Source organism: Urocampus carinirostris, chromosome 3 (assembly GCF_059441175.1).
Source record: "Urocampus carinirostris isolate Australia breed hairy pipefish chromosome 3, RoL_Ucar_1.0, whole genome shotgun sequence".
Classification (NCBI taxonomy): Eukaryota; Metazoa; Chordata; class Actinopteri; order Syngnathiformes; family Syngnathidae; genus Urocampus; species Urocampus carinirostris.
The window spans coordinates 19,303,967-19,327,235 of NC_142351.1; the positions used below are offsets into that span (position 1 = coordinate 19,303,967).

Sequence of the window (23,269 nt, forward strand, 5' to 3'; positions counted from 1 at the left end):
TTGAAATGTCAGTCAGCCAAAAATTAGTCTAAATGTCAACAATCCTTAAATGATCTAAAAACACCTTGTTCTGTTGATAGATAAATAAACACTTTTACATTTTTCCTCTTAAATATATTGTTTAAATTACTTTTAGTCATTTTAAAATTGAACCATAGACTGCATCTCACTTTGTCTTAAGAAACCGACAAAGCAAAATGCATTTACATTCAAAATGACAGCTAAACTAGATTGTATGGTGGAGTACGGTAAAAATATGGAGGACCCAAATGCAGGGAATTGAGGCAGATTGGATTTTCGTAAGAATTTAAGGCGAAATTACTCCTAATATTCTTACCACAATGAATTATTTAAAGCAGAAATCAACACGAAGGATTTTTTTTTACGATGTTTAAGAATCTTTGTTATTTTGCTTTTTTTTTACAATAAGAACTTCCATTTGTTTTTTTATGTCCCAGTGGGTAGTTATTTTGAGACAACTATCCACTTATGATGACATTAATATTTCCCAGTCCTGATATGACAGCTGGACTTTACAAAATGCAGTTTTTAGAATAGTAGGGACCCGTATAAGGTGATACTGTTTTTTCTATTTTGTTGCTTTGACTTCTGCTGTGAGTAGACTTTTTTGTGTCCAGAGTAAGCGGCTCATTATAATCTAGGGCAGGGGTGTCAAACTCATTTTTACTCAGGGCCACACGATAGAACAAACATTCTCTCTGGGGCCGGACTAGTAGATTAGAGAGAAAGAATAAAGAGAAAGGAATAAGAAAAGAGAGGGAGAGAAAAAGAGTGTGGGCAGGACAAAGAGAGAGAGAAAGGGAGAAATAGAGAGAGAAAAGATAGAGAGAGTGTGAGAAAGAGAGAGAGAAAGAGAGAGAATGAGATAATAAAAGAGATAAAAAGAGAAATAGTGAGCGAGGGGGAAATAGAGAGAGAGAAAGAAAGTAATCCAAAGAGAAATAGAAAGAGAGAATGAGAGAGGAGAGGGATTGCAAGAGAGAGAAAAAGAGAGAAAAGAGAGAGAAATGGAAGAAAGGAAGAAAGCAAAATAATGTAAATAGACACAGAGAGAAAGAGACAAAGTGCATCAAAGAAAGAGAAAAAAAGAGAGACAGAAAGAATGAAAGAGAGAGGGATAGAGAGTGAGAGAAAAGGGAGAAAGAGAGAGAGGGAGAAATAAAGAGAGAGAGAGAGAGAGAGGGAGAGAGAGAGAGAGAAAGAGAGAGAGAGAGAGAGAGAGAATGAGATAATAAAAGAGATAAAAAGAGAAATAGTGAGCGAGGGGGAAATAGAGAGAGAGAAAGAAAGTAATCCAAAGAGAAATAGAAAGAGAGAATGAGAGAAGAGAGGGATTGCAAGAGAGAGAAAAAGAGAGAAAAGAGAGAGAAATAGAAGAAAGGAAGAAAGCAAAATAATGTAAATAGACACGGAGAGAGAAAGAGACAAAGTGCATCAAAGAAAGAGAAAAAGAGAGAGACAGAAAGAATGAAAGAGTGAGGGATAGAGAGTGAGAGAAAAGGGAGAAAGAGAGAGAGGGAGAAATAAAGAGAGAGAGAGAGAAAGAGAGAGAGAAGAGAGAGAGAGAGAGAGAGAGAGAGAGAGAGAGAGAGAGAGAGAGAGAGAGAGAGAGAGAGAGAGAGAGAGAATGAGATAATAAAAGAGATAAAAAGAGAAATAGTGAGCGAGGGGGAAATAGAGAGAGAGAAAGAAAGTAATCCAAAGAGAAATAGAAAGAGAGAATGAGAGAAGAGAGGGATTGCAAGAGAGAGAAAAAGAGAGAAAAGAGAGAGAAAGAAATACAACAGTGTCTTTGTGAGCGGCACCTGGCTTTGGCAACATCAAGTGGACATATTTCAACCTGCAGCTTGTTTTTCTCTTGCGCTTCCCTCAGCGTTGTCTAGTGGGCCAAATTCAATCCCTTAGCGGCCCTGATCTGGCCCGCGGGCCTCCTGTTTGACATTCTAGGGAGATGTAACATGTGAAATAAAATCGTTGCATTAAACTCCATAAGTGTTTTTTTTTCCTCACGCAATTGATTTAAAGATTATTAGAATGATCATTTGTTATGAATAAATACATTCGAAGCCATCTGAATTCCTGCTGAATTCATCCATCAGAGAAAAACAACCAATGACCTTAAATTGCACCTCTAAAAAGTCAGAGGCCAAATGATTATTTACATTTTCAATGAATGTGCAAATGAAGTGTAATCTGCGTAAGGATCAATTAACGGCGTGCCAGGAAGGTGACGGGCGTTCATGCTCCACTTGACTGAATCCTCTACTGAAGTGTTTACAGGAGTGCTACATTGTGATTGCTCTTATTTGTGGGATGTTTCCAGGGCACTGACGTGTTTTTGGGCTTCTGGCCCTTTGGAAATGCCTTGTGCAAGGCGGTGGTGTCCATCGACTATTACAACATGTTTACCAGCACCTTCACGTTGACAGTCATGAGCATGGACAGGTACGTGGCCGTCTGCCACCCTGTCAAAGCTCTGGACATGAGGACGCCTCACAAGGCCAAGGTAAAACAAGAACCCACAATACAGTAATCCCTCGGTTTGCGCGGTTAATGGGGACCAAGACCACCCGCGAAAATTGAAAATCCGCGAAGTGCTTGAAAAAACGTATACAGGTATACAGTACACCCCCGTGTATACAGTACACCATACAGAATACAGGCAGAGAGAGAGAGAGAGTGAAATTCATGTTATAACAAACAAAAAAAACTGTAAAATATGTTGTATGCACACGGAGTAGGACTGCAGCGAAACCAGTACGAACCATTCATTATGATTGTATTTACCGCTCGCAACCACATAAAGCAATTGCGGTTTATTTCGCTTGTTAACACCACCGGTTACATATTGAAAATAAAAACAGTGAAAATATGATATTTGATGAGTGTTTGTGAAGCGTTTTGGGAAACAACAGTTAAAAAAATGGTCTGTGTTCATTTTAATAAAGGTGAAGGCGCTACCTTCTGACTATAACAACATACTTTAGCTAGCGGCATCGAACGGCTTTTACAACAAATACACGAAACCACACATAATTAGCCGTGTTTAGGTAGTACAAACAACCGCTCGCTTTTGGTATAATAAAGTCAAACTTGAGATGAAATGTGACAGAAGGGAAGAAGGGGGTGAGGTGGGAGGAGTTAAGAAAGGGGGGGGGGATTGAGCGAAGCAGTAACTCACCATGACTAAGCATTGTGTCAGGGCCTCCCCCTCCCCTTCACAATAAGAGTGTCCACACCGTGTCCTCAGTTGACATAAGCTCGCGCTCAATGGCGTCAAGTCAATAAATGCTTTTATTGAGAAGGTAAGGTATACTTTTTAGACCCGCGAAGCTCTGAACCCGCAAAAGTGGAACCACGAACTAGCGAGGTTCCACTGTATAGTATCCATTTACAGTATTTTCCAGATTATAAGGCGCACTCAAAAGCCTCAAATTGGCCAGACATTTGATCTGAGCCTTATAATCCAGTGCACCTTATATGCGTGAAAATTAGAAAAGCGTAATCATATTTCTGCAGTTATCGTTTACATGATCACTGACCACAATTGCATAACAATAATGGAAACCGGGATCAAATCAGCAATTGTAAGAGCATTTAATCCTAAACATCAGGTTTTCGAGGGACAGGGGTGGTTTGTCACAATTGCATTTAACACAACAGGAATTGAACCCGGATCCCACTAGTCCATTAGGTGTATACATCTCATCTCATCTCATCTCATCTCATTGGCCACACCGCTTATCCTCAGTAGGGTCGCGGGGTTGCTGGAGCCCATCCCAGTAATCATCGGGTAGTGGGCAGGGGACACCCTGAACTGGTTGCCAGCCAATCGCAGGGCACATGGGGACAGACAACTCACTCGCTCATTCACACCTAGGGACAATTTGGACCGGCCAATTCACCTGAAATGCATGTTTTTGGAATGTGGGAGGAAACCGGAGTGCCCGGAGGAAACCCACGCAAGCACGGGGAGAACATACAAACTCCGCACAGGAAGTCTGGAGCTGGATTTGAACCCACGCAGGATGTTCCCAAGACATGAACTGTATACATATGATACATAAAAAGACATGTGGTTTTATCTTATTTTCAAAGTATTTTTAGTCGGTGCCATATAGGTTAGAGTAGAGATAACTTTGTTTCACTTTTCTTTAGCTCAGACTAAACGTTGTCGATAATAAACATTTTGAATATGTGTGGTTAATCGGTTATTTATAACCCTCAGGATGACCAAAGTTCTCCCCATAATGCCCTCCCCTTCATTCATTTCTGAATAACCAAATTACTTCCCACGATGTCATTCTCTTCATGCAGTTTAAGATGATCGAATTGCTTTCCACAATGTCTTTCTTGTCATTCGATTCAGAATTCTGTCGCTTCTTAATGACTTTGCGAGTCGGCGGTACAAATAATAATATCAAAAATTTTGTAAGATGACCAAAAATAGTGTGATGATGAGATAAGACTTAAAGCCTTTCCATGTATCATCCGTATCCCTCGATTAATGTGGGGTGGGCGGTACTGGGAATTTGAGTATCAATCCTATCCCAGTACAATTCATGGTAGATTCGGTCGGTCCCGACTCCATATTGATACTTATCATTCAGAAATGTTATGATCTTTATATTACTAAACTGTTCCTCCCTTGAATTAGTTCAGAATTATAATACAGTTAGCACAAAGATTTCAGACACTAAAATATTCAGTTTTTCTGTTATGTAACTACAATGAAAACATGCAAACATACAACTAATGACAACTAATTACATCCATAATATGTTTAAAGTGAAAAAGCAGTGTAAATAGTGGAATCATAATTATATAAAAACCTTTAACTGTATAAAAATATAATACTTCAGAACAAAAGTCAAGAGATCAAACAAAAAAGCAGTTACAGTATATAACATACATACAAATATTACATCATATACTGACAACACAATTATAATACATTCCATTGCACAATAATTTGAAAATAATGTGTAATCACATTTAGATCGAATATAAAAGTAATAATGTATGCATAACCTTTCATCATAGTGATAGTTGTAATGGAAACACAGTATCGATCGTAAGACAATAGTCTAGGTCCGATAACATGAATATTTGGATCGATCCACCCACACTTAATCCCTGGTCTAGTGGATAGGATCTGGTGCACTCCATGCCGCAATCAAGGTTTGATTCCTGTTGCATCTATTTGTATGCAATTTTATGTGATTTGTGATTAGTGATATTATTTCGACTGATCAATCAATGAGCAAATAGGCACTTTTTTATTATTTGTGCAGCACTAGCCCTTACAGTAGATTGAAGTCCATGCGCCTTATAGTCTGGTGCGCCTTATTTATGAATAATAAGTTTCCTTTAGGGCAGCACGGCGGCGCTGTGGTTAGCGCGTGTGCGGCACAGAGGTCATGGGTTCAAATCCAGCTACAAACCTTCCTGTGCGAAGTTTGCATGTTCTCCCCGTGCTTGCCTGGGTTTCCTCCGGGCACTCCGGTTTCCTCCCACATTCCAAAAACATGCATTTCAGGCGGATTGACCGGTCCAAAATCGTCCCTAGATGTGAATGAGCGAGCGAATTGTGTGTCCCCGTGTGCCCTGTGACTGACTGGCAACCAGTTCAAGGTGTCCCCTGCCCACTGCCCACAGATGGCTGGGATGGGCTCCAGCACCCCCCGCGACCCTACTGAGGATAAGCGGTACAGATAATGGATGGACGGATGGATAAGTTTCCCTTTTGGGGGGTACACGGTAATATTTGTTTCTCTCTACGTGACATTGTTTTTATATCATAGATTTGTGTTTATGTGTTTTGTCTTTGAGGATAATCACATTTTTAAAAACGGGTATCTGATTCCACTAGTTGTCCCTTCCATTGTCTTGCATCCATAATTACCTGCGCTTGACATTCCGACTTCCTGTTCTTGTCGGCCCTCCCTGGAGGATCAACACTGTTGTCCCCGATCACGCAAGCTAGCGGGGGCGGCATTCATTGCCCTACCGGGCAATTATAATTGAGCCCTCGGCTGAGCTCTTTGCAAACTAATTAGTTGTCATTTTTGCTCAGGTGGTGAATATCTGTGTGTGGGTGCTAGCCTCTGCCTTCGGAGTTCCGGCAATGGTGCTCGGGAATGTTGAGCAAGAGCATAACAGTGAGTAACCATCTCTTTTTTACTTAATGATAAATTCATACTTTAGTAGACACACAAAACAATGAATGGAGGTATCAATGTATTTTAAACTTGCAAGGAGAACAGGAGAGCACTGTGCAAACAACCGTCAAGATGCAAACATTTCTCCCTATACTGTAATGCACTACTCTCCGGTCTCCCGAAGTCTAGAATCAAGAGTCTTCAGCTGGTACAAAATGCCGCAGCGAGGCTTTTTACTAGGAGAAAAAAGTCCGATCACATCACGCCGATTTGGGCTAACTTGCATTGGCTCCCTGTTAGCCTAAGATGTGATTTCAAGGTTCTCTTAGTATTATACAAAATGTGCGGTCCCTTCTCAAGGTTTCTTCATTTTCCTCATGTTGAGGTTTTTTGAGTTTTTCCTTGCCCTCATGTTGGTTCCAGATCAGGGGATGGTGTAACAATAGTCTGAATAAATAGTCTGTGTAATTACCTGTGAAGCCCTTTGAGACTCTTTGTGATTAAGGGCTATACAAATAAAAATGACTTGACTGACTTGACTTGACCTTGAGCTGTTTACATTCTATTTAATCTCATTACAAACAGAAGATCCTGTCTCAAGGGTGTGGGAATCAAAGAACCAAAACAATATTTGCTAATAGTAAATAACGGATAACCATGGCAACAAGAGTAAAGATAAAGAACATCTCTGACATCCAAGTCAATCTCTTTTGGAAGTGTCCAATACTAAAATTAGGACTACATTAGGGAGAAATACTCTGCCGTTTGTGTCAAAACGGTCATAAATCGACATGTCATCGCTTTCTTAACATTCCTGAAATTCATTGTTGAATTATGAGTGAGTGACTAGCTCTTTTTTGTTTCATGGTAAGTTTATATTTTAGTAGACTCACAACACAATGAGTAAAGCTATCAATTAATTTGAAACATGCAAGGAGTACAGGAGAGCACTGTACAAACAATCATCAAGATGCAAAAATGTCTCCTTCGAACTATTTATTTTCTATTAAATCTCACGAAAAGCAGATCCTCTCTCAAAAGTGTGAAAATTAAAGAACCATAACAATATTGGCCTATAGTTACTGTGATTTTAACAGTGCATAATAGTCAAAATAACTGACAACAGTGAGCGATGTTAGTAAAAATAAAAAACATCCCTGACATCCAAAGCAAGAGGGAAAAATACCCTACCGCTCGTGTCAAAACACTTGTAAATCAAAATCAGCTCTTTAGCGTCCCGATGACATAGCAGAATTAATATAATTCCTAGCATACTAGAAAGTGATGACGTCATCACATTCCCAACATTCTTGAAATTCCTTTTTTGAATTATGAGTGATTTATGACCGTCTTAAATGTAAATGTTCTGCATTTATATAGCGCTTTACAATGTCCTTCACACTTTCCCTGTTCATAAATTCAAAAGTGTTCAAAGATTACTTAGAAAAGTCTCCGGTGGGCATTCTTAAAATTCCTTTATGAATTATGAGTGGTCATAAATCACTCGTAATTCATTAAGGATTTTTAGGAATGTCCTCTTGAGCCTTTTTTTCTATTGCGTGTCATGGAACAGAACAAGGACTCGGATCCAATAGCGTCAGTTAAAGGATTTATTGTGACAAGATTCGGTGGAGCAGGCTTGGGACGTCGAGCCTTGGCAGTGGAAAGCCTCTTGGGAGGATATGGCAACTCCGTGGTGAAAACGCGTGGCGAAACGTAGCAGGTAAGTCGGTGGCCGGGACGGAAGAGTAGATCGAAAACTTTTAACAGACAAGGGTCAGGCAACGAGAATCAGACTTGGAATATACATGGGCTTGTGGTACCTTGAATGTTGGAGGTTCGCTCAGGAAATGAGGAAGACACTCGAACGTCCATCTCTGGACGCTGACAGCTTATGTAGTAGACTTCCACCAATCAAGAGATCGCGTTCCAGCACACCAGCTGATTACCTCAGGTGACTCCGGTTAGGTAATCACGACAGAACCCCCCCCTCAAGGGACGGCTCCAGAAGTCCCCCAGGGAAAAATAAAAATAAATCCAAACACGTCACATGGCAACACCGGTAATCCAAGGGAAAAAAAATCACAGGCCAGTTACAAATAATTCCCCAAAACCCAAAATACATCACCAATAATCCAAAAATCGAGGGCCCAGAGGTCGTCCGATGAACCCTCAGAATTCTTCCGAGTGGATAGAGGCCCCTTCGTCCGCATCTGAAGGGGTGGTAGCGGGTGGGTCTGCCGGTGGAAGAGCAGCAGCGTCGGACCTCCGACGACGACCACGGCGTGGTGCTGGTTGGTCAGGATGCAGTTGATGGAATTCTGCCACAAGAGATCGGTCCAGGATCTGCCTGCTGGGAATCCATGATCTCTCCTCCAGACCATATCCCTCCCAATCGACCAAGTACTGGAAGCCCCGACCCCTGCGTCGGGAGCGGAGCAGGCGGCGCACTGTATAGATAGGCTCCCCGTCCAAGGAGCGTGGAGCTGGGGGAGGAGGTGGAATGGGTGCCAACGGACTCTGGCTGACGGGCTTGATTCGGGAAACATGAAACGTGGGGTGCACTCTCATAGATCTTGGTAGACGGAGACGGACTGCTGAGGAGTTGATAATTTTTACTATAGGAAATGGGCCAAGATACCGAGGAGCCAGTTTCCTCGACTCAACCTTCAGTGGAAGATCAGCTGATGCGAGCCACACCTTCTGGCCCACCTGGTACTTCGGAGCAGGACTCCTCCGTCGGTTAGCCCCAACGGCATGAGTCTTGCTTGCCCGAAGGAGTGTGGCCCGAGCACGAGCCCAAGTTCGCCGACAGCGACGTGCATTCGCCGTAGCTGACGGGCAGTTTACTTCCTCTTCTTGACTAGGGAACATAGGGGGTTGGTACCCATACACACACTGGAAGGGGGACATTCCAGTGGATGAGCTAACCAAGGAATTGTGAGCATATTCCACCCATGCCAATTGCCGAGCCCAGGACAACGGTTCACTAGAGACCATGCAGCGAAGTGCCGTTTCCAAATCTTGGTTCACTCGTTCAGACTGACCATTGGATTGAGGGTGGAACCCTGATGAGAGGCTGACAGAGGCACCCAACAGACGACAGAACTCCTTCCAAAACGCGGATGAGAACTGGGGACCACGGTCAGAAACAATGTCCAGAGGGATGCCATGGAGGCGGAACACATGCTGCTGGACTATCAATGCAGTTTCCTTGGCGGAGGGGAGCTTCGGTAGTGCCACGAAATGGACCATCTTACTGAACCGGTCCACGATAGTTAGTACAGTCGTCATCCCCTCGGATACTGGCAACCCCGTCACAAAGTCCAAGGAGATGTGGGACCATGGGCGGCGGGGAACCGGAAGTGGATGTAACAGACCGGCCGGACGTTGGTGGGATGTTTTGTTCTGGGCGCACACTTGACAGGTGGAGACGTATTCCCTAACGTCCTTGGCCATGGTAGGCCACCAGAAGCGTCGGGACAAGAAACTGTGAGTCCGAGCCGACCCCGGATGGCAAGAAAAGTGAGAATTGTGCCCCCATTGGAGGACCTCGGACCGTAAGGGTTCGGAGACGAATAGTCGACCCTCGGGACAGGAGCTGGGACCCGCCTGATCGGGTATCGCCTCTCTGACTCGGGACTCGATATCCCAGGAGACTGCTGCCACCATACAGGAAGCTGGAAGGACCGTTGCGGGACCCTGAGGTGTGTCATTGGAACTCTGGAATTGTCGGGACAGCGCGTCGGGTTTCACATTCCGAGATCCGGGTCTGTAGGACAGAGTGAAGTTAAAGCGGGTGAAAAACAGGGCCCAACGTGACTGGCGAGGATTGAGCCGCTTGGCCGATCTAATATATTCTAAGTTCTTGTGGTCAGTCCAAACTATGAACGGCACCGTTACCCCCTCCAACCAATGCCGCCATTCCTCCAGGGCTAGCTTGACGGCCAACAACTCACGATCCCCCACGTCGTAGTTGCGTTCGGCCGGGGACAACCGCCGGGAAAAGAAGGCGCACGGGTGCATTTTCTGGTCCTTGTCCGACCGCTGGGACAGGACAGCACCCACTCCCACATCTGAGGCGTCCACCTCCACTACCAGTTGGCGTGCAGGGTCCGGTACCTGGAGTATGGGGGCCGTAGAGAAATGGGTTTTTAGACGGTTGAAAGCTGCATTAGCCTCGGAAGACCACCGAAATGGCTCTCTAGGACTGGTAAGAAGCGTGAGGGGAGCTGCCACCGAACTGTAGTTCCTGATGAACCTCCGGTAGAAATTGGCAAAACCAAGGAATTGTTGGAGTTTTTTCCGAGACTCAGGGACAGGCCAAGAGGTGACTGCTGATACCTTGGCAGGATCCATCTGAAGGGTCCCCTCCGCCACGATGTAGCCCAGGAACGAGACTGTCTTGGCGTGAAACTCGCACTTCTCTGCCTTAACAAATAAAGAGTTCTCTAGGAGACGACGGAGAACCAGCTGGACATGTTTTCGGTGTTCATCGAGGGACTTTGAGAAAATCAAGATATCGTCCAGATACACAAAAACAAAACGATTAAGCACATCTCGTAAAATGTCATTTACCAAAGATTGGAAAACAGCTGGAGCATTGGTTAATCCGAACGGCATTACCAGATACTCGTAGTGACCGTTGGGTGTGTTGAATGCCGTCTTCCATTCATCACCCTCCCGGATTCGGACTAAGTGGTAGGCGTTGCGCAGATCAAGTTTAGTGAAGACCGTGGCCCCCTGTAGAAGCTCAAATGCAGAGGCAAGCAGAGGCAAGGGATAGCGATTTTTAACCGTGATTTCATTAAGGCCCCGATAATCTATACAGGGCCGGAGTGACCCGTCCTTTTTTCCCACAAAGAAGAACCCCGCCCCAGCAGGAGAAGAGGAGGGTCGAATGATACCAGCCGCCAAGGCATCGGAAATGTACTCCTCCATGGCCTTCCTCTCGGGAATGGACAAGGAGTAGAGGCGGCCCCGAGGAGGAGCAGACCCCGGCAGGAGATCAATTGCGCAGTCATAAGGTCTATGAGGGGGCAAGGAAGAGGCCTTAGCTTTACTGAAGACCTCCCGTAGGTGGTGGTAACAGGCTGGGACCTTGGACAGATTGGGTGGAGCCCTCGTGGAAACAGGATGATTTGGGTAAGGAGCGGCTTGCAGACAGGTTTGGTGACAGTCCATGCCCCATTCAAGTATCGACCCAGTGCGCCAGTCGAAATGGGGGTTGTGTTGCACCAACCAAGGATGACCCAGGACAAGGGGTTGGTTAGGGGAGTGAAGTAAGTGAAATCGGATCTTCTCTCTGTGATTTCCAGACAACTGTAGTTCAATGGGTTCCGTTATTTGAGATACGGTGCCTAATAGGTGGCCATCCAAAGCCCGAGCTGATACCGGGTTAGGAAGGGTTTCAACAGGTATCCCCATCTTGTGTGCGAGTGACAAATCCAGGATATTTGTTTCGGCGCCAGAATCGATGAGGGCATGGAAGGGTTGAGATGTACCGGAAATAATGAGATTTGCCCGGAGAACAGGTCTATCAGTCTTGGGGGACGATAATAAAGCTGAGCTCAATCGGATGTCCCCTATATCCGACGAGCGTTTGCTTTTAACGGGCAATTGACCACCCTATGTCCCTGGCCGCCGCAGTAATAACATAGCCGTTCGGTACGCCTTCGCTGGCGTTCTTCGACGGAGAGAAAGGTGCGGTCCACCTCCATCATCTCATGAGGTGCGGTAGAATTGGTTGGGGGGTTCGGTATCTTACTAATGTCTTGACTTTGCCGGGTGATGGGTTGTCTGGGATCTTCTCTCTCTCTGCGTCTTGCCTGAACCCTACGGTCGATCCGGGCGGTCAGTTCGATAGCATTGTCAAGAGTTACCGGAGGAGCGTGGGAAACCAATTCGTCTTTGATATAACCGGACAAGCTATGGAGGTAGGCGTCGACCAGCGCCTCTTCGTTCCAGTGACTCTGGGCTGCTAGTGTGCGAAAGTCAATGGCATAGTCGGCAATGGAGCGTCTCCCCTGGCGAATGTTCAAGATTGAACGAGCAGCATCGACTGATGAGGCTCCAGAATCAAAAACTTTAATCATTTCCTGGCTAAGCAAATTAAAAGAGGTGCATGCTGTCGCCCCTCGTTCGTATTCTGCCGTTCCCCAAAGGCGGGCTCTGCCAGTCAGATGATTTATCACAAAAGCCACCTTCGCCTTTTCGTTCACAAAGGCTCGCGGTTGTAGATCAAAAATTAGTCGGCAATTTATAAGAAAGGGGCGGATCTGGGCGGGCTCTCCACTGAATCTCTCTGGCGAACCTACTCGTGGTTCAACACTGCCGACCTGATCAGAAAGGGGCGGAACTGGATCTCGTGCTCGTGTTGCCGGGGAAGCTTCGCACTGTTCAAAAAAATCTTGGTGACGTTGTACTTGCCGGACTAGTGTGGATACGTCGTGGACGATTTGTTGTATTGCGCCTTCGGTGTGTTGTAGGCGCTGTAGCGCGGATTCCTGTTCGGCATTTCCGCATCTCTCAGAGGTGGGACGAACTGTCGCTGGATCCATGCTTTGGTTCGAGTGTTCTGTCATGGAACAGAACAAGGACTCGGATCCAATAGCGTCAGTTAAAGGATTTATTGTGACAAGATTCGGTGGAGCAGGCTTGGGACGTCGAGCCTTGGCAGTGGAAAGCCTCTTGGGAGGATATGGCAACTCCGTGGTGAAAACGCGTGGCGAAACGTAGCAGGTAAGTCGGTGGCCGGGACGGAAGAGTAGATCGAAAACTTTTAACAGACAAGGGTCAGGCAACGAGAATCAGACTTGGAATATACATGGGCTTGTGGTACCTTGAATGTTGGAGGTTCGCTCAGGAAATGAGGAAGACACTCGAACGTCCATCTCTGGACGCTGACAGCTTATGTAGTAGACTTCCACCAATCAAGAGATCGCGTTCCAGCACACCAGCTGATTACCTCAGGTGACTCCGGTTAGGTAATCACGACAATTGCGGGCTATAAGAATGAACAAGACTTGACTTGAATGTTAGGAATGCGATGACATCATCACTTTGTATGCCAGGAATGTTAGGAATGCTGACAGGAATGTTGGGAATGCGGTAACATCAGAATGCCTAACAGCTGATTTTGATTTACGACCCATTTCAGATAAGCGGCAGAGTATCCCTCTTTTGTTTTTTTTATTGTCAGCATGCAGAAAAAACCCAAAATTTACTGTTCAGTAGTCGCTTATATCTTATACTTTATGGAGGAAACATCAACACACACATAGTGTACAGTTAAGGTTGGGAGGGCTACTTTAGAAATGTAATCAGATACAGTTACTAATTACCTGTTGAAAAATGTGAGCAGTAACGTAATCCTTATATCATAATATTGCAGTCTTGTTACTTGATTACTTTTGATTACTTTTGGATTACCCCAATACCAAAAATGTTAATAAAAGATCAAATGAAATAAATTTAAATACATATATTAAATTGTACTGAACAATGTAACCTTGAAAAAGAAATGGAAGAAACCGAGACCAGGTAGTAGATCGTAGTCCAACATAATAGTGCTCATATTTTATCCACCTAGTAGTGTATTGAGTCAAGTCAATTCATGTTTTTTGTGACGCCTTTAGATAGATAGATAGATAGATAGATAGATAGATACTTTATTCATCCCCGTAGGGAAATTCACACTTCCAGCAGTCTACCCTGTTGTTTATTAACAGATCAACATGATGCCCTAGGGGTGCTTGTAGCGAAGTGGATGACGTCACGCCAGTCCAAAAATTCGACATCCCTGCGGCAGATGGAAAACTTTTCTTTGTGAAAATCCAGGGATACACCACCTCGTGTTAGCAAGTCCGCCTCCTCTCCGATTCTCCCCGGCTTTCGTGTCTCTGTTTAGCGGCGTTGAAGCCGGATTGCTCCGGGTAGCTCCGGGTGGCTACACGTTAGTGTCCGGAATGCTAAACGTGAGCCACGTTTCCGCAAAACACAGCAACTGCGCTCCCTGTGCGCTTCATAAAGAATCTCAAAGGGCTGCACAGACCACAGATTTTTGCAAACCACAGACTAATTACACCATCCCCTGATCTAAACCTACATGAGAGCGAGGAAAAATTCAAAAAGCTCAACATGAGGAAAATGAAGAAACCTTAAGGGGACTGCACATGTGATATTCCCCCTTCCAGGATGACCAGGCTGCAACAGATGTTGGATTAACAAATAATACACACATATTGTCAACATGGAACATAGGTCCTTCATAAGCTATAGAATAGAAGTGTGTTTTAAGCCTAGATTTAAACAGTTCCACTGAGGTTGCAGATCGAATCTCAGGGGGCAGTGCATTCCACAACACCAGGACCCAAAAGGAGAACGCTCTCGAACCTGCGGTTCTCTCCTTGCCTCTTTTGATCGCTAGTAGACCAGCATTTTCGGAGCGAAGGCTCTGGACCGGAACATGGGGAAAATTAAATCTGAAAGATATGAGGGAGCAAGTCCATGTATGATTTTGTATAATACCAACAGAACCTTTAAATCACATCTTAAGCTAACAGGGGGCCTATGCAGGTTAGCTTAGATCGGGGTAATGTGATCAAACTTTCTTGTTTTTGTTAAAAGCCTCGTTGCAGCATTTTGTACCAACTGCAGGCTCTTGATTTTGGACTTTGGGAGACCGGAGAGTAGTACATAACAGTAATCGAGACGGGCGGTAAGAAAAGCATGAATTATAATATCTGGATCCGCAATGTAGCAAAGATGGAAAAAAATCTGTTCTATAATATTGGAAGGATAGATTGGGGTCAAATGTGACACCTCATTTTTTCTCTGTGTGGTATTACATTTGTCAATATTCAGAGCAGTTTTTGAGAACAAGTTCCGGCATTTAGATGGACCAGTAATTAACATTTCGGACTTTCGGGGCCAATTCCTCCATCGGAATATATAGTTGAGTGTCATCAGCGTGGCAATGAAAACTGATATTATACTTGTGAATAATATCACCTAATGGAAGCATGTAAATGCTGAAAAGAAGGGGGCCAAATACTGAACTCTGTGGAACATGTGGACCATAATATCTTACTAGATTGGTTGGAAAAATGGATTGGTCTCTCGGGAACTGAACTTTCTCTTTCACATAGCGTTTTAGTTCACATTTAGGGCGCCGGAAAGACGCAATATTTTTTAAAAACACAAAAAGTGTTCAATTTACATATTTCCAACACACTCTGGGGCTTTTTGTCATCTGTTTCTCTTTCTAGTCAGTAATTGAAATTGTGAAGGACACAATTCACCCATGAGTGCATGATATATATGTAAATGTAAAACACATGTGAATGAGTCTATGAAGTGAAAGAAAGGATGCTGTAGAAGAGGGCACCTGCTCCCAGACATTGAATTTAATTTTTCATTTAATTTCATGTTATTTCATTTGTTCATATTAGTGTGTTGATCTTGTCTTGCTTGTTGCACTTTAATTCGATTGCACTTTTCTGTTAGTTTTATGACATTTATGGTCATATAGTCATGCTTTGGAGTCAAGCACCTTGGGCAGATCTGCGGGTGGAGGGAGGGGATGATCCTGAGAGTACAGCGTGTGTATGGAATTAATGATACGGAGAAAGAGGGGCGCGAACGCACATGGCAAATGTAAACAAGCTATAAAAATAGTTATAACAAACACTCACCTTGATTTAAATATTGTCCCTGTAGTGTGAAAAAAAAACATATTTTAAATAAAATTCTAATCTTGCAAAGTAATCCATAGTTTCACCAAATATACCTGTAATTTTGTTACAATTCTATTTAGTTTGTATCCTGATTACGTAACAGTGTTACATGTGTTCTGTTGTATTCCCCAAGCAGGTATACACAGGGTTGGGTAGGATTACTTTAACTTGAGTACTTTCAATTACTTTTGGATGACTCCAATACCAAATATGCTAATAAAAGACAAAAGAAACTAAATATGAATAAAATTACTAAATTTTGTGCTTGCTTGCGGAGTAACGGAATACATGGAACGGCAAAAATGATGTTGGCAAGCTGTTTGGATTTATTTTCATTTTGTTTCTCTCGCATTTTATGTTAGTTTTGCTGGAGATCAAAGAGATCAAAGCCAGGAGAGAAAGCTTACCACGTGTTGTGAGTCATAATTGTATTCATATTTAGTTTATTTTGTCTTTTATTAGCATATTTAGTATCGGAGTAATCCAAAAGTAATTGAAAGTAATCCAGTTAAAGTAACCCTACCCAACCCTGGCTATACAGTACATTATTGTGTATAAAGTAAGCTTATGTTCAGTGTGCTGGTCGCGCAAGCTTCACAAATAACTCTATTGACTACAAGCATACTGGCACGGCGCTGCCGGGCATTCTACTTATTCGAGGTTGTTGGGGTGGTGGTTTGTTGAAAAATTGCCAGGGAGCCACTTGGGAATGCCAAAAAGCTGCATTGCTGCATGCAGCTCCAGAGCCACGGAAGCATATGTTTAGCAATGTTGCTGGTATTTTTGTCGGTGCCTTGACACCAAACTTAGAAATAAACACTTCCGGAGGCCTAAGGTACACCAGGTACACGAAAACCAGTTCAGCCGTTTCAGAGCCTTTGAGTCACATACGAATACACATACAAGCACGCAAAATGGGATTTATAAATAAGTTTGGATTCAGCACTCAGGAAACACACCACTTTAGCCTTGTCTGAAATGTAGTTGAATCTGATAACCTTTGTTTCCGGTTCCCACCTTCCCCACATGGGTCCTTGGTCCTCAAAACGTATCAGAATGACCTGACCATCAGAAAGCTGTACAAACAGTCAATATACGGGCTTGGTGGAATTAGGAACGAGCTGTATCGTAATTGTACTCATGTACCTTCAGTTCCAAACCAGGTTCAGGCCTTCTGGGGGAAGGAAGCCCACCAGATTATGACACTATCATATCACAAAGTATCATGATAGCTGTTATTACATCATGATGAGAGACGCTACTCCTCCCTTATTTTGGAATGGTGCTTTTGATGCGTTCAATAATAGATTTCAGAGTCTCAAACAAAAACCTAATCACTGAATTAATGGCCACAAGTAAGACAGAAACATAACAAATGGCCACAGTTACTAACAGCGATTACACTATAAAGGTTTTTTTAACACCAGTTTTGCCAGAACACTGCATTGAACATTAAAGAGACACACCGTGTTTTCGGAATACATGTGGGCTGGTTTGTATTCATCTCTAGTTGATATTCAAAAAAATGACAGCTGCAAAACGCATTGCTTTTGTTTTTCATTATCGATAAAACCGAAGAAGGTCCACAGGCACAAAAAGGCTCGGAGCAATCTTCCAGCAACACTCTGTGGAGCTGCGGCGTGCATCAACGTGTTCCCGAATGTGCTTGCTCTCGCTTTTTTATAGCTTTTATGACACCGGATCTCATAATGAGCCAGACAAATGGGATTTATGATCAATCCAGTCAGTTACCAACTGAGTGGCTTGTAGTGGTGGTCAATGATATGAATTCTCGCACACTGGCCTGAACCACCATCTACCATGGCAGCACATTTGTATTGTTATAAAAAGCGAATATACATTCATTGAAGAAAATAAGTATTTGAACACCCTACTATTTTGCTATTTCTCCCATTTAAAAATCATGGAGGGGTGTTACGCTTTCATCGTAGGTGCATGTCCACTGTGAGAGAGATAAACTAAAAAGAAAAATCCAGAAATCACAATGCATGATTTTTTTAACGATTCATTTGTGTGATTTAGCTGCAAATAAGTATTTGAACACCCAAGAAAATGAATGCTAATGTTTGGTACAGTAGCCTTTGTTTGCTATTGCAGAGGTCAAACGTTTACTGTAACCAGGTTTTCATACTCTGCATGAGGAATCTTGGCCCACTCCTCCACACAGATATTCTTTAGATCAGTCAGGTTTCTGGGCTGTCGCTGAGAAACACGGAGTTTGAGCTCCCTCCAAAGATTTTCGTTTAGGTTCAGGTGCCATGCTAGTACCTTGATATGCTTCTTGTGGGGCCTCTCCTTGGTTTTCCTGGCTGTGTGCTTTGGATCGTTGTTGTGTTGGAAGACCCAGCCACAACCCATCTTCAATGCTCTGAGGAAAGGAGGTTGTTCTCCAAAATCTCACAATACACGGCCCCAGTCATCCTCTCTTTAATGCGGTGCACTTCTCCTGTTCCATGTGCAGAGAAAGACGAAATCAATACACAATACAGCCATGTCTAGCGGTCACATCATTAACAAAGGTGGACTTAGATGTATGTTGTAAACTTTGCAAGCAGTCTTTTTATTCGCAGTATCCAGGATAAAATACTCACAAACTTGAGAAGTTTTGGTACTCATACCTATTGTCAGCAAGCAGAATAATCATTTACTGTACAGTAGTCGCTTTTCTGTTCCTTGTATCTCATATTTGATGGAGGAGTCATCAACACACACATAGTGTACAGTCAGGGTTACTGTATGTAACCACATGAACAACTCTCAGCAGAGATAATATTCATGTAGAGATGTCTCACTCTTTTAGAAAAACGTGTCTGGCTAAAACTGTCAACGATGAAATTAATTGTCAATATCTTTAATATCGATTTTGTCAACAACATGGTCAAAACCTTGCACCCCGAATCCCAATACATCTAAATATCTGACATACATCCAATGCTGATACCCCAAGTCGGTACTCTCCAATCCCTCATTATGATTATTCATTTGATTACCGGTATTATAATAAGCACAGCAATATTGGATATGGATCACTGGGCGCTACACCTGTAGTAAAAACGCGATCGTAGAAGTCTGAATGGTAAATAGGCAGGCAATAGTGTCAAAACACTGAGATGAGCGCCGGTGACGAGTCATCACGTTGCCTCGTAAACACTCACGTAATAAGTTTCTTCACTCGACATTTTTATCTGGAGTCAGTTTATCCTTTCTGTGATTGCCTCTAAAAGGAGTTGTACAGTTCAATCATGTCAGCCTCAATGGTTTTAGTGCCGCACCCTCCTTGATGCTCCGGTGAACTCCATTTCATTTAACGAGATGTCTATTAGCCCGACGCACAACCGCTCCACTCCAGTGAAACTTTACTACCACCACCACAGTGAAACACTCAAAGGATCATCAGTGTGAACTTGGCACTTGCTTCCTCCAAATATTTGTTTTCCTCTTGTCACTTCACGGGTATTCTTCTCACTCACGACCGGAGTTGCAACCAAGCTGTTTTTAGTTCACTAACTTGGATTCAAATACTGTCTGATTCCAAAATTGTCTGGTCATAAACAGTCAATATGTTCGTAAATGTTGTTTTTATTCATACTTTCTGCGTCGTACAATCCCACTGATACATCCATCCATCCATCCATTACCTGCACCGCTTGTCCTCAGTAGGGTCGCGTGGGTGTTGGAGCCCATCCCAGCTATCTTCGGGCAGTAAGCAGCGGACACCCTGAACAGGTTGCCAGCCAGTCGCAGGGCACACAGAGACAGACAACCATTAACTTGCTCATTAACACCTAGGGACAATTTGGCGCTTCCAATTAACCTGACATGCATCTTTTTGGAATGTGGGAGGAAACCGGAGTGCTCGGAGGAAACCCACCCAGGCACAGGAGAACATGCAAACTCCACACGGGGAGGCTGCGGTAGCTGGACTTGAACCCTGAACCACTGCACCGTGGGGCTTTGTGCTAACCACCAATCCGCCGTGCCACTAGCACTGACACAACCCAGCCAATTTCCTTTGTCTTTCTTTCAGTCTGAGCCATCTTGAATGTTTCTGCTCAATATCTATATAGGTACGAAACAACATTTTTTGTAGGCCTTCAAAAATGAGGCAAAATCGCAACAATTGGCGCCCGCATTGATTATTAGGCGCAAAGGGCACCACAATTGATATGCTTTGCTAATATAACATTATTATATTATATATTATATTAGTTCGAGTGTCCCCTGCCCACTGCCCGGAGATGGTTGGGATGGGCTCCAGCGCCCCCGCGACCCTAATAAGGATAAGCTGTACAGCTGATGAGATGAGATGAGATATAACAACCAGGGTACATGGAATGACGTAATTACGATACAAAAAAAGTGCACCGTATTTTTCGCACAATAAGGCGCACCGGGTTATAGGGCGCACCCCGAAAAAATAGTTTTTGGTCCTATATTTGACATACATAAGACGCACCGGATTATAAGGCGCTACAATGGGAACGTCGCCAAAACAGTCAGATAGTTCAGTCAAACTTATTACCCCTTAATATTCCCAAAGCTTGCAAAAAGAAGCAAATACATGTCGTAGACACGTGCAGATGCGGTGTCCGTACGATGTCACTCAAATGCATCGTTCCAATGCATCGTTCATTCGGAAGGTTAAAGTGTTGGGATTCAAGAAATGCCAACCATTCCTTAGTTTCTATTTTCTTTTTCGCTTGCAACTTTACTGTGCATATGACAATAAACACTTGGAATTGAGTTTAATTCAAAAATAGACACTCCATTCCATCCATTATCTACACCGCTTATCACAGAAACATCGAGTTCAGTCTGAAACAAAATACAAGGAAAATATATAGCCGGAGCAGCTCACCGAAGTTGTTGTGTTCAATAATAATGTGCAACCATGGTCCTCTTATATCCGTGAGTGTAGTAAATCCAGGAGAGTAAAATATTTACAAATACAGTACAGAATAGTAAAATACTGTTTTCTCTATGCCGTCAACCCAACTCTTGAAGCTCATCTTCCAAAAGTAAACTTATTATTTTGTTAAATGTTTATTTTTTTAGTACAAAACAATACAGAATACTCATACAAGCCCTACATATGAATTTTAAACATACAAAACATAGCACTGAAGCAACTTACGAACAAATTCAACTTACGAATGATCGTTCGGAAGCTATCTCGTTCGAAAGTAGGACAGCATCTGTTTATCAGTTGCTGTGTCCTAAAGTCTTTCTCACAGTTTTCTCCTGACCTTCCTATATCGATAACCAAAAATGATTGGTTTTAGTTTTGGTGTTCCACCCCAAATTTTTAAGTGGCACCATCTGGCCACTCCTATGAAACATTTCAGTAGGCGCCGCTGAATATTTGAAAGAGAATAGTGATTTACTCCGAGGCATCTTTCATTCTGGGTTTTCCTGCATTCGTTTTTAAACGTTTAAACAGAACAATGCAAGTTGTGTCCATCAAATTATTGATTTTCCTTTGGAGTATAGTGGATGAAAACCAGCGCACTCCACGCTGTGATCTGGGTTCAATTCCCGTTGCATTCAAAGTTATGAGATTGTAATCACCCATCCACGTCCCTAGTGGCTTGGTGGTTAGAAATTGGTGCTGTAACCTTTGCTCTCCGGTTTGATCCCCCTTGCAAAAACACTGTATTGCATTTCTTTTTTTGTTTGCATAAAAGGCACACTAGTTCATAAACCGCAAAGTCAAATTTCTGGCCTATTTTATGTTTGGAAAAAGGAAGAATACACACGAATGAAAAACATTGCTCTTACACAGACACAAACCCACTTAATGCAACGCACATGTTCGGTCTCACAACTGAGTACAAGAGTTCCTTTTCCGGTATGTTGATCTCAAGTACATGTCAACCCACGACCGCCTGGATCTTGCATTAAATGTATCTCCAAATGCTTCCAACATACATTTAACATGCATTCTGTATTTTCTTATACGTCTGCACGTGTGTTTGTGAAGAGGTCATGTTTTGCCTGCTGGCAGACTGGCGGGCCGCCCGTGTACCATCTTCACACCTCTTAGCTAAGCGCTTGCTTTTTTTCAATTCATCATTTGACATTCTTCCACATAATCAACTGCTTTTATCAGATCACAAATTTTAGAAAAATGGTTTTTAATTACTGTATTTTCCACGCTGTAATATGCACCATATTATAACGCACTCCCCAAAACATAGTCTTTTGTCATGTATATTCTTCATACATAAACCGCATAAAATCTCAAGAAGCGCTACCTACCTACCTACCTACCTACCTACCTACCTATCTATCTATCTATCTATCTATCTATCTATCTATCTATCTATCTATCTATCTATCTATCTATCTATCTATCTATCTATCTATCTATCTATCTATCTATCTATCTATCTATCTATCTATCTATCTATCTATCCATCCATCCATCCATCCATCCATCCATCCATCCATCCATCTATCTATCTATCTATCTATCTATCTATCTATCTATCTATCTATCTATCTATCTATCTATCTATCTATCTATCTATCTATCTATCTATCTGGGTAGGGTTACTTTAACTTGATTACTTTCAATTACTTTTGGATTACTCCAATACCAAAAATGCTATTAAAAGACAAAATAAACTAAATATGAATAAAATTATGACTCACAACACGTGGTAAGATTTCTCTTCTGGCTTTTTGTCTCTTTGATCTCCGGCAAAACTAACATAAAATGCGACAGAAACAAAATGAAAATAAATCCAAACAGCTTGCCAACATCAGTTTTGCCGTTCCATGTATTCCGTTACTCCCCAAGCCTGCACAAAATTTAGTAATTGTATTCATATTTAGTTTCTTTTGTCTTTTATTAGCATATTTGGTATTGGAGTAATCCAAAAGTAATTGAAAGTAATCAAGTTAAAGTAACCCTACCCAACCCTGTCAATAAGTATCGCTAATTTAAATTGGAAAATATTGTTATCATTATCACAATATTCTTACACGCGGTGCCAAAAACACTGATTTGCATAGTGCATTCTGATATAGTCTCTTTACTTATTGACTTGTGCGTCCAAATCTTTCTGTTTTCTATGTAGACGTACGTAAAACAACTTGTATAATGTTTTGTCGAAAGTCTTTGGTTTTTGTGTTTGTCTTTCGCAGTATTATTGACACACTTGTGAATAAGTGGAGAGACTGTTTTATCTTTCAGAATTCATTGTAAACATGAAAATCAATGTTTCTGGCACCATGAATAGAAACTGTACGATAATGAGAAAATTTTTAATGCCTTTTTGAATGTCATCTGTACCACTTAAGGCGAGCAGTGTTTAGTGATTGTCA

The 23,269-nt window shown here is 42.7% G+C and overlaps 1 protein-coding gene across 1 annotated transcript in view; it reads left to right on the forward strand.

The window, feature by feature from the left end:
- The window catches only part of oprl1 (opiate receptor-like 1), a 97,083-nt gene that overhangs the window by 55,935 nt on the left and 17,879 nt on the right, over positions 1-23,269 (forward strand). The window contains exons 5-6 of the mRNA XM_088330934.1: positions 2,345-2,527; positions 6,098-6,182. Coding sequence (XP_088187060.1) covers positions 2,345-2,527; positions 6,098-6,182 — 268 coding nt within the window. The remainder of the gene's footprint in view (positions 1-2,344; positions 2,528-6,097; positions 6,183-23,269) is intronic.